The sequence below is a fragment of the Peromyscus maniculatus genome, chromosome 1 (assembly GCF_049852395.1).
Source record: "Peromyscus maniculatus bairdii isolate BWxNUB_F1_BW_parent chromosome 1, HU_Pman_BW_mat_3.1, whole genome shotgun sequence".
NCBI classification, from domain to species: Eukaryota; Metazoa; Chordata; class Mammalia; order Rodentia; family Cricetidae; genus Peromyscus; species Peromyscus maniculatus.
The window spans coordinates 192,834,874-192,851,192 of record NC_134852.1 but is presented as its reverse complement, the minus strand read 5'-3'; the positions used below and the strand labels follow the sequence as shown (position 1 = coordinate 192,851,192).

At 44.4% G+C, this 16,319-nt stretch overlaps 1 protein-coding gene across 4 annotated transcripts in view; it reads right to left on the bottom strand.

The window, feature by feature from the left end:
* Entpd1 (ectonucleoside triphosphate diphosphohydrolase 1) overlaps nucleotides 1-16,319 on the bottom strand; it is a 112,640-nt gene that overhangs the window by 74,185 nt on the left and 22,136 nt on the right. The window contains exon 2 of one of the 4 annotated variants that reach the window (XM_076563077.1): nucleotides 10,749-10,873. The exons of 1 other annotated variant lie outside the window; for it this stretch is intronic. Coding sequence is in view for 1 of the 3 variants with exons in the window: in XM_042263449.2 (XP_042119383.1) it covers nucleotides 2,907-2,922 (16 nt within the window). In the remaining 2 variants the exon portion in view is untranslated. Of the gene's footprint in view, nucleotides 1-1,922; nucleotides 2,066-2,906; nucleotides 3,060-10,748; nucleotides 10,874-16,319 lie in introns of those variants that run through there. 2 more of the 4 variants (XM_042263449.2, XM_016004671.3) reach the window with 2 other exon arrangements.

Below are 16,319 nucleotides of genomic sequence, written 5' to 3'. Positions count from 1 at the left end.
GGCATGAAGTCACATCATCAATTAAGACCATCAACCTAGAGGTGGGGGGCGTTTTGTTCTTCAGAGTATCTACCTAGAAAGATGTCTGTGGACTGTTTAGGAGTTGGATGCATCAGTGGAGGGGAAGCCTTACTACAAACTCAAAGGTTCCTTGTAAACCTTTCAGACTCTTGAATGAACAACAACTACAATAATAATAGTTTATTAGCCATAATAAACTATTATTATTATATTAATAGTTTATTAGCTAATAGTTTATTAGCTGATTGAGTGCCCACTAAAGAGCTCAAGGTGCTTGTGGCTGACAAGAACCTTCTAGACTTGCACAAAAGCAAAGGGAATACCACCTTCTAGACAAAGCACAGTATCTTTTCTGAGATGATATCAACATCAAGGACTTGTCCTTGTGGCTTATGACCACTAAGCTGTTTCGTAATAAGGACCCTAGGGACTTGTTGTGGACCTCATGTGGTGAAACTCATAGCCCAACCACGGGCCACTGACTCTCTTGTGGCTCTTACTAAATCAGTACCCAGGCTCAGGCTTCTTCCTGCATGCCTCCCAGCACCACATCTTCTCAGGCTCTTGTGTGAGCACCCCAGCTGCCTTCTGCCCTTCTGTCATGACTGAGATCTCTCTCCCACCACCCTACCTGCACAGTCAACAAAGTGGGCCATGACTTGTAAGGCTGAAAAAAAAAAAGTGGGGGAGCGCACTGGATATCATACATCCAAAGACGAATACAGATATTATCATTTGGGGCTGGAAAGTGACACAGAGATAAGAAAAATAGTTGAGTATGATGAGTGCCGTCTTAAACATTAAAGGTGAGGTATTGAAGAAACATCCAAGGCAGGTCCTGATCTAGGCCAAAGCATGGGAGAGGCTTAAAGGGGAGAGCAATACTCAAGACAAATCTAGGAACAACAGCAACAGCGTACTTATTGAGCACACAGTCTCCACCAGGAGCTTGTATAGATCGTTACTCTCTTTAAAACCCTCTGAGCCGGGCGGTGGTGGCGCACGCCTTTAATCCCAGCACTCGGGAGGCAGAGCCAGGCGGATCTCTGTGAGTTCAAGGCCAGCCTGGACTACCAAGTGAGTTCCAGGAAAAGGCGCAAAGCTACACAGAGAAACCCTGTCTCGAGAAATAAAAAAAAAAAAAAAAAAAAAAAAAAAAAAAAAAAAAAAAACCCCTCTGAGGCAGGTATTATTCTCTTCGTTTCACAGGTGAGAAAGTTGAGGCTCACAGTAAAAATGAATTCAAACAGAGGTGGGTTGGCTCCAGGATAAAGAAGAAAAGAGGCCAGATAGGCCTTCAAGATGGAGGAAGCTGCCTTGCAGCAGGCTGAGCAGGAGGAAAGATCAGTTCCCTGGGGGAACTGAAAGTAGCTTGGTGAGGACTAGCTGGGGGTGGGACACGTGTTCAGAAGAGAAACCAGAAGTACAGGAGCGCTCCTCAGACCCGGACTTTTTGACAGCTAGACATTTGATTCATGCGGTCTAGCCCCTCCGAGCTCAGATTTCTCCCTTTGGTAAAAGACCACACATAATAACGATGCCTGCCTCTCCCCCATGAAGAATGGCCATTAACACCAACTGAGATTGGTGGTGTAAACTTGATTGCAAAATACAAATTCCTTCACAGACTAGATTTCATCACTGACTCTTCCCCAGTAGCTTCGGAGATTCACAAGCCTAGAATCGGGTGACCCAGAATCTGTGTACCAGAGAGCCTTCTGAGCAGAGCGACAGTGTGGAGGACTAGAAGAGCCCTGACCCCCTGCATCCCACGCTTTCCACCTCCTAAGTACAGAAGGCTTGCCGGCATCCACAGTAGCCACTTCCTAAGTACAGGGTCCCAAGGTGAGTTACCCGCTTCGTTCCCCGGGGGAACCGGAGCTGATAAGGACAGCACTTACCTTATATGGATGATGTGAGGGGTGCGGAGCACACATGCTAAAAGGGACACAGGTCCCAGCACAGAGTAACGACTTAGTACTAACTCACACAGCCATCGTCTACTGTAACTAGGAAGGAATCTGCTTGTTATCCTCCAATCCCTCTGCATCCTATGTGATAGAAATCTGTGAGCGTATTAGAAGCTGGCGATGAAGGAGGTTTGCGACCCTACATTGCCCCTTTGTTCCTGGCTCCCAGGGACTGGCGAGCAGCTGGCTCTCCGTCCTGGCAGAAAATGCCCAAAAGAGGTAAAAGGCAGAGACTGCACACCATTTGTGCAAACCAGTCTGCGCTTGTAGTTTCCTAGACAAGATCTAATGTGGTCAGTCAGATGTGACCTGCTCTTTTAAGAGGATCTCTTCCTTTTCCCTCCACCCCTCTTTCCCTCTCGGGGACAAGCGCACTCCCCCACACAGCTCAAGAAGCTTGCAGCCTTTTTACAACACGTACTCTAGGGTCCTGTTGTGACAGCCTCTTGCCACATTAACTTGCCTGTCCGACTCCCGGCAGAGAAGGAGCAGGAGCCTTTGCTAATGTCCCAGAAGAAAAGAAGCAGGAAATTCGAACAAAACAAATCTACACGCAGAACCCAGCAGCTGCAAGCCAGGGACCCAAACCGAGACTAGATGACTTCAGACTGTAGATGAAGAAGCAGCTGCCTCTTTAGGTACAAGGGGACTGAAAAACAGTTACTTGCCGCTAAAAAGAAAAAACCAAACAGATCTGCATACCAATTAATTATGAATATTCATCGACTCCAGCCTGCTCAAGAGCCACTCTGCCCTGCAACCCTGGGCTCTGCTTCCCCAAGCTCTCTGCCTCGCTCAGGCGGAGAGTGGGAAAGTTCATTCAGGCGCGTTGCCTTTGGCTCGTTCAGGAACTCGCTCTGGATTTGGGCTTTTTTTCCCCCTGAAGGGTTTGGATCAAATCAGTTCTGGTCTTACCCTTTATATCTTCCATAAGGGGCAGCTTTTTGTTTTCTTCCTCTTTCCTCGTTTGTCTTGGGTGTTTTTGTTTTGCTGCCTCTGCCTGCTGTGGTGGCTTTCTGGGAGAGAGGTACTCACGGATCAGAGATATAACAGACCCTAGGGCTTGTGGGAGGGGCTAAATTGGCCAGCCCGGTTTCGGAAGGAACCTCAAACCCTGTGTCTTTTTCATTGACTAGAAATACAGATTGGTAGAGGAGGTAGGGCGGTTCATTTCCCTAGTTACTCGAAAGCTTCCTGGGGTTGCAATGCGTTGTAATTTATTTTTCCTAGGCTCGAAGCAGTGTGTGTTCAAAGCTCACTGTCTCCTTCCCCTTTTATATACCCTTCACCCTCTCTGTTACAAAAAAATCCATTTTTCTCCTTTGAAAAAAACATTTTTTTTTTTTTACTACAAGGGGAGAAAAAACAACAACAAAAAACCTCTGTGTCCTGCAGTTATGATGCCAGATAGCAAGAAAGCTGTAGCCTTGATATTCAACACCTGCGGAAGGCAAGAGCCCCGGTTCCTGCCCCCTGAAGCTGATCTCTTCCTATCCCACGATGAGCAATCCTTTCTGTCTCTTTGGAGAAGAACTCAAGAAGGGGCAGCTACAGGGGAAGCCACAGTATTGTCTGGGAAGCCTCACAGAGCAAACTGCTCACTTGGGACCTCTGCCACCTGTAAAGTGGCAAAAATCATCCACCTTTTCCCAGCTTTGCCTTCCTACCTCCAAAGTCCTATAAACATGGATGATAGCCACTCCCAGACTTTGCAAGGTGACCCAAATGCAGGTGAGAGGCTGACCAAATTTTAAGCCATCTATGAACTCCTTCTGAAATTGAGCCCTGGGGAGGAAGGTAAGTCCTCGAGTCCCATAGCCACTTGGACAGCTTCTCCTTATAAGGCTGCTGCTAACCTTAGTTAGCATTTGAGGCTTAAAGGCAGCCTCCTTGGGCATCCCATCAATCCAAGGTGACAGAAACTAAGGCCCCTGCTCCTGTTCACATGCCACAGAGCCCAGAGTGGGCCTCTCTGGTTTGCCATCAGGCTCCCAACGCCAGTTTCTCCCACAGTGCAGGTACTCGGTACAGAGCAGATACTCGGTACAGAGCAGGTACTCGGTAAACACCAAGTGGGTGGCTGGTTTGTGAATGAACAGCAACAATGCAGGACTGGAGACACAGCCTCCTGATTCCTAGCTCATGTTTCATTTTGCTTTTTGTTTTTTGATTTTTTTTCCCCGTATTTCCTTTATTAGCAGAGAATTCATGTCGGAAGCTAATTACACCACAGGACATAGTTCTGCACAAAATCACTTACTTCGTGACCACTGAAGATTGCTTTGAAGGAAATGCACTCTCTCTACACTTTCAGTGTGTTTGTAACAGGGCAAGGCTGACTTTTCCGCGTGGATGTCCGTTGCCTTGTGCAGTGCGGTGCCTGCCACACAGCATGTGCGCAGTGAATTCTGAATATTTTGATAAATCCAGAACTGCATAGCAAGACTTTCTGTGTCTTACTAAATGGTGCATAGCTATAGGATTTTGCATTTAGAAGAGCAATTAATTACTGTTTGACCAGTTAAATCTGCAGTGATGTGGCAAGCTGGGATGTTACAGGTCCGGAGGCTAACTACCTTGCCTTGGGCTAGCTTTGGCTCCCTGAATAGCCACTCCTTGCCCACCTGAGCGTCATAACTAACAAGCTGTGGCAAACGGGTAAAAACCTTTTAAAATCTATTAACTTAGCAGACCACCAGCTTCCACCAACCCAAAAGCTAAGGATGTCATCAGAGAGCATCTTGGGCCTACAGAGAAGCCTCCCCCATCCTGCTGTACCTGCCTCTCTGATGTACCCACAAATGTATTTTACACTTGCCATGACTTATGCCTTTCTTTGTTCTGCAAAACTATAAGGCTTTATAAAAATGTGACCCCTCCCCATAGCCCACATTTTACTGGTGACCAAATATTATTGTTCTATTCCTTGCCATTTCTCAAATCTGTCTCCTCTCCATTTCTGTAACCTCTGTCATAGTGCTTACTCTCTCGTCTTAGCCTGAACAACGCTAAGTCAGTGTCCCATATCCCAAGTCGGGAACAAGAGAAGTTAAAAGCCTTTTAATATGCGAGTAAATAAAGCTCGCATTCAGTCACTCTGCTTCACAAGGATGTCTGCTCTCTCTGAGCATCCTTAAAATAAGGAGTCTGAGAACCCAAACCATGGTCTCAGGAACTATTTCTGTTTCGGGGACGGGATTAGGAGAGTATCAGAAATCCACCATTCACTGTGCTCAGATTCAGTTTTCATCAAATGCCTACGGAGAGTAGAAACCTGGCCCCAATCTCCAAAGCCCAGTTACAGGACGACGTCAGCCAAGAAAGCAGTCCTGATAGTTTGTGTGCCGGTGCTTTGGAGTTGCCCCTCCAGACATCCTCCCTGCTTCACCCGCTGTCTACATCAGAAGGTCGGTTCCCTAGCTCCTTGTCCTCTTGGATTACCTTAAGTTAGCTAGGCGTCTTGTGCCCCTGGCTTTATTGAACTTTTTCCCTTTAGGGCTTGGTACCTGCTCCTTCCCTTGTCCCTGTGAGCTAGTTCCATCTAGACTGCTGCTATCAACCTCCCCTTCCATTCCAGCCTAATGACACGTGGCTCTCTCTCATATATATGTTTGTTTTAGTTTCTCTGTATAACAACCTGGCTGTTCTGGAACTCACTCTGTAGACCAGGCTGGCCTTGAACTCACAGAGATCTGCCTGCCTCTGCTCCCAAGTGCTGGGATTAAAGGCGTGCGCCACCACCTGGCGCTCTCATATATTTTTAAATAGTCCTTTTACATATAAACTCTCCTTGACTTGCATCTTCTGTTTCACTTTAGGGACTAGCTAACACAGTCTATACAACATTTCACCCCTCTAAAACTCTGTTCATGTTAACATCATGCCCCAATAGGTGAGGCTACTAGTCTTCCAATGGCCAATTCCCTCTATGCAATAACGATGCTTACGTAACTAAAATCTGTTGAGTGAATTTTAAATGCATATTAACTCATTCATCATCCCAATAACCCAGCGATCTTAGTATTGTTATTATCCTCACTTTACAGACCAGGAGGCAGAAGCTCAGAAAGATTAAGTATCTTGACCAATGGTAGTACATGGTAGAACTGGTGTTTGAACCCAGCACTCCAGTACTTTCATTTATCTATAATTCTACCTGCTTCAGACTTGTTCCCTGGCCACCTTTCATTAGTACTTGCAGGTCTGGGGCTGTCAATCTTATTCTCTAGTTCTCCACACCACTGCAGAGATGGCCTTTCTGCAATGTGTATCTTGATCATCTTTCCCAGTGTTTAAAATCCCCAGTTTCCTTATAACCTATAGCAAAATTCTAATTCTCCTCATGGAGTAGTTCAGGGCCTGCCCTACCTCTCTCCCCTTGCTTTCTGACATGGGTAGAAGCACGAGCTCTGCTCACCCCATCAGATGCTACCAATATCATGCTGCTTTACAGTCTCATTCATATCTCAGGCCATAAACTTTAGACTCATTGGTCAATCTTCTTTCTTTACAGCTCATGTCTAATCCCTAACAAATTCTGCGGGTTCTTCCTTCAAAACATATCCAGAAGCTGATCTCTTCTCATTGCCTCCTCTGCTACTGTACTCATGCCAACCCTATCATTTGCCACCGGACTGTGACAGCCTCTTCTGCAGGCTCCTGTTTCACTCTTGATACAGCATCCATGATATCAGGATAAAACCAAGGAGCCTACCACTGCCCCACTGAAAACCCTGCAGTGGATCCACCTCACTACAAGGAAAATGAAGCTCCTACCAGGCCCTGCGTGCCCTTGGCTCCATCACCACTGTTGCCATTTACTATACTCTTGCTCCTTCTGGTCCAGCCTCAGGGGTGTGCTCTGCCCTTCCTCCTGTCTGGAATGCTGTTTTCACAAACATACACGGGCTCCTCCCTGCATGCCCTGCGCGTTTTGTTCAACTGGCTTCCACTTTCACCCCAAACTACCCACAGCTTTCATCCCAAAGCGAATAAGAGACCATTTGTTTTTTAACCATTTTTGTGACCAGATTTAGGTTGCCCCAAATTCCATGCTACCATAAAAATTATATCATGAAGTTTTCTAGTCCTAAGTCAAGTGCAAGATCCAGTGGTGGATACATCAGAGAAGGGGAGGTTTTTCTGGAGTCCCAAGATATAATCCGATGGCATTCTTAGCTTTGGGGTTGGTAGAAGCTAGTGTCAGCTAAGTTAGTAGATTTCAAAGGCTTTTTTTTTTTTGTTTTTGGTCACAGGTTGTTAGTTCTAACACTCAGGTGGGCAAGGAGTGGCTTGCTATTCAGGGAGCTAATCACCTAAAATCAGGTAATTAGCCTCTGGGACTGTAATATTCTAACGTCTCCACATAGTTGCAGTTTTAGCAGTTTTAATTGGTCAATCAGTCTTTGGGGACACAGCCTCTTTAAGGAATTCTCCTCTATACATCCTACCATCAAGACTGCGATCTGCACTATTATTCCCCACTAAAATGAACCAGACTCTTTGAAAAAATAGCTGAGCCCAAGCCTACGGCAGAAAGCATGTGAGAATATGAGTCTGAAGCATTCTGTTACACCAGAAAGCAGGGCTGCTATCCAAAAAAGAATGACTTGGGGCCAATCCCAGGTAGACGCCATTAGTCAAAGTAGGAAAAGTTGAAGCAACAATCGAAATAATAACCACAGTGAGTTGAAACCCAACAGACATGTAACATGGCCAATGTTTATGACAGGGGGACTATCAACACTCCAGGGCCTTTGTTGCACAAAGTGTACCAGACAACCAAATGGCTCATGCGGAAAGTTCTCTTTCAAGGCTTACAGAGAAGAAAGGGACAGCACTGACAGCAATCACTGTCACTGTTTGCTAACAACTAGGACAGTCATGTGTTTAAGTAATAATCATCAATGTTGTTTGCATCACAAAAGGAGGTACAAAGCCTTCCTCGTGTACCTTCTCATGGAAGCATAACCCATCCTGTCCGAAGCTGTTTTACTTGTAAGAGAAGAGATGGGGGAGGGAAAGGAGGGAGGGAAAGAAGAAGGATGAGCTTCTAGATCTAAATACCATTTCCTAGGAAATATTTGGCACAGAACAACAGAACACACCAGGACACTCCAGAGAGCTAGGTGTGATGGCATACCCCAGCAATCCCAGCATTCAGGAGGCTGAAACAGGAAAAAATCTTACGTTCAAGGCCAGCCTAGAATACACAGTACAACTCTTAAACAAATTTTTCTCAAGAGAGTTGAATATTTAAACACTGATTGGCTATTTTATTATTGTTTCATTTTTAAGCATGATATTGTTATGGCTACAATTTTTAAGTATATCCTCTGGAGATTCATGATAAAATGCAAACAGATGAGTTAACTATTAAAATAGGAAATGAAGTACTATTTTCTCTATAATTTAAACATTTGAAACTTTCTGAAATAAAGGTTAAAAAGTGATTCGAGACAAAAAGAGGAACCTGAATTAATAATATGCATTGGCTACAAGGTGGAATTGCGACGGAGAGTTGAATCAGTGTTTACTGAGTCTGGATTCACACGCTATACTAGTTTGGGGTCCAGGGGTGGCAATATTCAACTATGGCAAGATTCAGTTTAAAAAGTTGTAATCTGGCAAGATGATGGTTATAAAACAAGCCAAGCCTGGCATGGTGACACCAGCATTTAAGCTCAGCACTCAGGAGACAGAAGCAAGCAGATCTCTGTGAGTTCAAGGCTAGCCTGATCTACATAGCAACCTTGATGATAGCCAGGGCAACATAGAGAGACTATGTCTCACAAAAATCAAACCAAAACAACAACAAAGCAATAAACAAAAAACAGGCCGAGCATGCCACTGTGCAAACAGTCAGATGAAAGAGATCATTTGCATGAAAAATAAAAGTGATTGAGCAATAAGCTGATCAAAGCTAAACAACACTAGGGTAAGCAAGAGAAGCAGATCGCTGTGCAATTTGTCTGTAGAGCAAAATTGAGAAGCAACATCGCATCTCCTTTTATTTCTATGTGAGACATTCAGAACAGAAGTCAGGAAGGACTGTACACTCCATCCAGTGTGCATTGAGCATAGTGTGGCTTGACAGTTTCAGGGAGAGGAAACAGCTGGTTGAACTGAGTGGCCAGTGGACATTCTGACCTCCATATTGTTTCTAAGCCTCCATTAAAACAGTAGTCCTTTGATAAAACTCATGAAAAGAGGTACTCGGGTTTTATGTATCATAAAAATAAACGCCCTGGGTAACTATTGTACAAATGGCTTGCTCTGCCAGTTCCAAGAATGCCTGTACTTATCCATTCAGCTTTTGTTATGAGTGACTACATTCAAACACTCTGCAATATTTCAGTGTTCAAAACCTTATGTTCCTTTGGTATTTTTTAAACAGCATGATCTAATGAAGTGTTCTTTGTTTAGTTTGGAATGTTTTTGTTTTGCTTTTTGTTGCTTTTTGTTTGTTTTGTTTTTATGAGACAGGTTCTCACTGTGCAGCCCAAGTTGGCTTTGAACTTGCAGCAACCCTCCAGTCTCAGCCTCCCAAATGCTAGAATTTATAGGAGTGAAGCACCATGCCCTGTTTACAGTAAAAAGGATATGAAAAGAATGGGTTTTCACGGGACTCCTAACAGTGGGAGTGGGGGTGTCCCTGACTCTTGCCTGTGCTTTGGACCTTTTTCCTCCTACTGGGTTGCTTCATCCAGCCCTGATATGAGGGTTTGTGCCTAGTCTTATTGTAACTTGTTAGGCCATGTTCAGTTGCTATCCCTGGGAGGCCTGTTTTTGTTTGTTTGTTTTAAGGGGAAAGGAGGAGAAGTGGATCTGGGGGAAGGGGAGCAGGAGGGGGGGGCTGGGAAGAGTAGAGGAGGGAAACTGCGGGTGGGACGTAATGTGTGAGAGAAGAATAAAAAAAAAAATCGGGTGTTTTTTTTTGTCGAGACAGGGTTTCTCTGTGTAGTTTTGGTGCCTTTCCTGGATCTCACTCTGTAGACCAGGCTGGCCTCGAACTCCTGAGTGCTGGGATTAAAGGTGTGCGCCATTGCTGCCCAGCAAAAAAAATGGGTTTTTATCACTGGTACCAATGCCTTAGAGATAGTGAGTCAAAGCACTCTCAGATTTTGGGGGAAACGTATAAGGCAATAAAAATACCCAATCTTGAGAATTCTTAATTTTTCCCAACAACAATAAATCCAAGCTCTCCCTTTCTTTTTAAAGAGTTAATTACTGTACATTAATTGGTAAACATTGATGATGGCTTCATTGTGACATTTTCTTACACACTCTGGGCACACCTGCCCCCATTTTCTTCTCCTTTTCTTCTTTCTCTCCCCATCTTCTTCCTCTGCCATGATAGCACCCTTTCTACTTCCATGTGTGGGTCTCTGTCTTACATGTTTATTTTCCCTCAAATACAACCTTGCTCCATCTCCTTATACCCCATACACAAGGCTCTAAGTCCGTGCTATCGGATAATGGCCTATGACTAACTCAACTAACCAAATTTTCCAACATGCTTTGTAAACATATCAAGTCTGATACTCTTTGGCACTGTGCTTTGATAGTATATCATGACATACATACTTCCTTAAAAGCTAAACAGGGACTAAATTAATTCAACTGTATTTAAGTATTTTCTACAGTTTTGTTATTGTGTATCAACCACAGGATGTGTGTGTGTGTGTGTGTGTGTGTGTGGTTTAATTACAAGATTTCTACACATGTTTACAGCACCTCCACTCCCCTCTTGCCCACCTTCCCGGAGGTCCTGATCCTCACATTCTTCTTCTGTAGTTTCCTTTCTACTTTCCTGAATTGTACTTCTTTGCTGTCAACAACTTCTCGATCTGCTGACTACAGGTGTCCAGATATGACTGACCCTGTGGAAATGAGGAACGAAGGCTATGGAGCTGATCTACACTTGCTCCACTTGCTTGAGGAATGCGATACACACCGAACCATAAATTGCCTGGTTCCTTCATTGTTTTTGTTTTTTGCTGTTTGTTTTAAAGCCTACTTCATAGAGTCATGAGTATAAATAATAATATATAAAAATATAATTAAAAATAATAATATTAAAAAATATATAAAAATAAAGCATATGAGACCCCTAATAGACACCCTGGCACACAACTTGCTCACATGAAACATGGACTTCCTTGGTCTTTACCTGTGCTCTAAATCTGTGTTGAACAACATTGTATGCTTTTTCTTAGGTCTCTTGCCCCACTTACATGTTTTGTGTATTTTTCAGAAGTAACCTAAGGGCTTCTGAGGTGACTGAGAATAGAAGCCGTTTCATTTGCATGGGACACAATGTCTCTTCACTCCTCTTATCTAAAATTAAAGTGATCCTAAAGATTCAGTCAGTAGCTGCGGAACTGAGGCCATGTTACAAGAAGGAGCAAAAGGAGGAAGAAGAGGACCTGAGTCTCAAGTCCTTCTGTTTCCATGAAAAGCTCATGCCACAGTAATAAGGGATACCCAAGATGCTGAGCAAGGGTACGCCATTAGCTGCTGCAGAAGAGCCAGTTTCCCCAAAAGGGAACTGTGTGACCCAAGGGTGGCCTCACGAGAAGACCAGCCCAGAGCACGTAGCATAATAGCTGTGCTGTCTTGAGGGTCAACTGTGTTCTGTTCCAACGAAAGCACTCATTACAATTCAACCAAGATCAGGCTCCAGAACTTCTGAAAATATTAAAGTTTAAAACCTTAATCTACTAAATTACTATCAAGACACCAAATATATCAGTGGTGGCCCAAGACTCTTGGAAATAGAGGACAATTTAAACAGGTGAGTGGGAATTTGTGTGTATGGGGCTTCTTGTTTTGGTAGGACTAGGATTTGAGCCCTTAGGCATACCAAAAGATTTTTAATACCACAAAACTATTCCATATGATACATAATGGTATCTGCACAGCAATATGCATTTGTCCAAACCTAGAAAACTTTATTACACAAGGAATGAACCTTAATATATTTAAAAAAAAATTCAACGGGTCAAGGGATCCCAAAATAAAGTGTAGGTTGTGACAAAAGGTGTCTGATTGTGTTTGAAGTATGGGAACGACCTTACCGAATGGCTGGAGGGGAAAAGGGCCCTGGCTGAAATCGGTCTGGAGCTGAGTGGCAGCTGTAAGGTTAGCGGGCAGAAGGGAGTGCGCCGAAGCACGTTTTTGCACAACCACTGCTCACACTACTGGAGTCAAACAAGGAAGTGGATGGTGGGCAGCAGGAAGCGGATGGTGGGCAAGCAGGAAGTGGATGGTGGGCAGCAGGAAGCGGATGGTGGGCAGCAGGAAGCAGGGCTCTCGGTGTGGCAGCTTTGGGGTGTTTGAAACAAGGTGAAGCTACTCAAATGATACACGTGGTAATAGACCGGAATCACAGTCAGTCAGTTCAAGATCAGCTGAATACAGAGACAAGTGGATAAATACAGCAATATTTATCATTGCGTATAAATGCCAGTTTGAGAATACACACGTATTTCTTTGCACCGTCAACAGGCAGTATCAGTGAATGGAGATGTCTGAATAGCAACAAGCCTTACCCACAGACCGTTCTCCAATACCAGGAACCAAAATTATTCTGAGCAATAGCTGATTCTAGGACTGATACAGGCAATGTACGTGGTGAGTCTGAAGTATCTTAGAGTACCACGAAGTGGGTTTTTATTTTAAAACTATTTTTTAGCCAGGCAGTGGTGGAGCATGCCTTTAATCCCAGTACTCAGGAGGCAGAGGCAGGCGGATCTCTGTGAGTTCAAGGCCAGCCTGGGCTACAGAGTGAGTCCCAGGAAAGGCTCCAAAGCTACACAGAGAAACCCTGTCTCAAAAAACCCAAATATATATATATTTTTATGTGCATGGATGTTTTGCCTGCATATGTCTGTGCAGAGGCCAGCAAAGGGTTCCAACTTGTTGTGAGCCATTACATGGGCACTGAGAATTGAACCTGCGTCCTCTGCAAGAGCAGGCAATATTCTTAACCATTGAGCCAGCTCTACAGCCCCAAAGTGATTTTTGAAAAATGTTTTCTAAAGCTTGCAAAGATAGGTATGTCAAAATGAAAACAGAGACCAGTCAAAGAGATTCCAATATGCCATAAACAATCTAAGCAACAAAACAGATTCTAACAACAAAACCAAGTGAAGCCCATCCTGGGCAGCACTTTGTCACCTCTTTCCAAAGAGCACAGCATGGAAAGGAAGGAAGGGAGAATGTCGGCAGTGCTGGTGACTAGTCCTGTTGTTGGCAGTACACACAATCAGGATGATGTCCCCAAAATGGAACTTTATCTCTGCGGTCTTCCTCCAAAAGCTACTTAACCCCAGGATAACCATGAGAAAGATGTAACAGCTGCCCCAAATGAGGGACACTCCATAACATATCCTGACCAGCATTACTTCAGACTGTCAAGATCGTCAAAAATAAAGTCTGGGAAATCATAGCAGCTATGCGGAACCCAAAAGTATATGAAGATTAAAAATAATATGTAACATCTGGGGAGAAAGCTAAGGGACTATGAATAAAATCTTGTGTTAGATTTTTCTATCTTTGTGACCAAAGAGCTCAGAGAACAGCCTGAGGAGAAGAGGTGTGTCTGGGTTCAGGGACCCAGAGTTTTCAGTCCATGGACCACCACTGACTCTGAGTGCGTGGTGAAGCTGAACAACACAGACGTGGAGGTGTGCTGCAGAGCTACTTGTCTCACAAGAGGAAGCAGAGGAGTCGTTAGGGACTGGGGCCAGGTACATCCTTCAGTCGGTGAGTCTGCAAAGGGCATCCCATCGTCAAGCCACAACAGATCCGGACTTTAGCTTCAATAATGTTGTCAGGGCCACGGAGACGGTTCAGTGTGTAAAGTGCTTGCCGTCAAGCCTGGCAACCCGAGTTCGAGCCCTGAGATCCACATGGTAGGAGAACGCTGACTCCCACAAGTCATCCTCTGACCTCATATACACACTATGGCATGAACATGCCCGCCCCCCACACAAATTAAAAATCAATATTAGGTGAGGACAGTAACCCACACATTTAATCCCAGCACTCAAGAAGCAGAAACAATGGATCTGTGAGCTCAAGGCCAGACTGGTATATAGACCTAGTTCCAGGACATCCAGGGTTACACAGAGAAACCCTGTCTCAAACAAACAAACAAAAATCAATGTTAGTTCATTAATTAACAAATATGCTATGCTAATGTAAGATGTTAATACTGGGGGAAACGTAGTGTGCAATATATGAGAACTTTCTTACTATTATGACTTTTCTGTAAATTGAAAATTATTCTAAAATTGAAATTTTATTTACAAATGTTTTAAATTCAACATTGTGTGAAAGCTCAAATGCAGCTTTTGTACCGAAGCCCTTCGCTAAAGCACATTTTTACTGAAGTAACTGCTAAGTGACCAGGGTTTTGCAAAAGCGTCTGTTACACATGATTTCTTGTTCAAACAGAACCCATTGTATCCACATTCAGCAAAGCAAAGCAAACTTGCGCTGTGTGCCAAAACAGGCAAGTAGCCTGTTATCCTCGATGTGATAGTACCGTTCAAATCTTTCCATTCCATGACACACAATATTCCCTTTGCTCAGGGGAAGGAAAGCCCTCTAAGATGATTCTTCACTGGCTCAAAAAGTTTCCAGATGAGTGTCTCTGGGGAGATGTCAGAAACTCGCACTGGGGGAGAGCAGGAAGGAGAAGATTGCTGGCCTGGGCCTTGAAGGAAAAAAAAAAAAAGGAAGGAAAAGGCTTGGGCTTCCCCAGACGGACTAAATGATATGGGAACACTGCCAGAAAACTTAGCGTTCCGCGGCAGGAAAGCTGGCGCTCAAGTCTGACCGCACTCACCAGCCCTAACTGCCGGAGGACTGGACTTTCCAAGCAGCCAGGATCCCAAAGGGCATAAGTCTCTATCTTCTCACAGTCCTAGGAGGCAGTGGAAAGTTCTAAAAAACAAGAGGCCCTTCAAGTCATGCTGATGACCTCAGAAGTAGGGTTCACACACCCAGCTCCTAAAGACAATAGCATCGGCCAGGCTCCAGCTGGAAGCTCTCTTGTCACTTCTAAGGCCTCCACCTTTGCAGAGATCAGCTAGGGGTGACAAGCAAGGAGAAATGCCAAAATAAGGCCCCCTCTTTTCCTCCATATTAGGGCCAGCAGAGCCTGAGGAAATGCGCGTACAGGGAAAGAGAATACCATTTTTAGACTTTTGAGAGTAGTTTACAGACTTGTGGATTTTTCACTTAGCCTATGGGGTTATTCCAGCTCATCCTTTAAGGTCTCATTCAAACCATAAATCTTTCAAGTCTCCCAGCATCTTCTTCTCCTTCCAATTCTAAGATTATAATCAGTTTCTCATGAGCTAAGCGGCTTGTCCCTTGTAAGGCCATGCACTCCGAGCTTTTCAGAAGGAATATTTTCATGCATACAACCCAGAGGTGATTTTGAAGTTCCGGGACCTGAATGCAAATTCTTCTTCTGTCTTCATTCAAGTCTTCCGACATCCCATAGCCTTTAGTCTAGTGTTCTGTATGTGCTTAATGTTAGACTGGTATTGATGGAAGAGACATGGAAATTATCGACAAAATTCCCCTTGATGGAAGCACCTCGTCCTTTAATCAGAACAATGAAAGCCATCAATCTCTCCATGGGAGTGGAGACTGTGTGCCCTGATGCACACAGGAGGCTTGGGGGCTTGTTTAGGGCAGAAAAGAGAACTTTTGGGGTGGAAGGTTCCCACAGCAGGTGTGTTCCTTGCAATTTCAATGCTGTAAATGCCAATGGTGGTTGGTGTGTTGATCTTTTTTATCAGAGTTTCCGGGATCCTAAGAGCCTGCAGGTCTTATCACTCAAGTCAACTATTCTGTCTAGAGTTTTCTCAGCCCAGCTGAGGTCTGAGGTCTTGAAGTAATTAGCCCTTTACTTGATATCTGACCTTCACTGGCTACTGTGATCTCTCTGAAATTTGCGATAGGGACAACTAATTACAAATCAGATTTTACTCTTCTAGCTATTCATTCGAACGCCCAGCATGGTTATGGTCTGCCTGCCTGTGACAAGTCTTCATTTGAGGGGAGAAGAAATAGGTTTGCTCCCTCTCACCAACAGGGTTATGCATGTCACTGTTCAGTTTTGCCCATTTTGACTCATGCTTCCAACAGGTCCTCAGACCCCGGCTGACTGATGCACCTAGCTTTAGTTGGGAGATGATGTGGTTTCCGAAGCCTTTGGAAAGTGATTCCTGGGTTGAGCAAGCACAGGGGACTCAGCCCTGTAGCCTGAGCTTAGCACTCACTGGCTTTCTTCATGTCTGTTGGTCA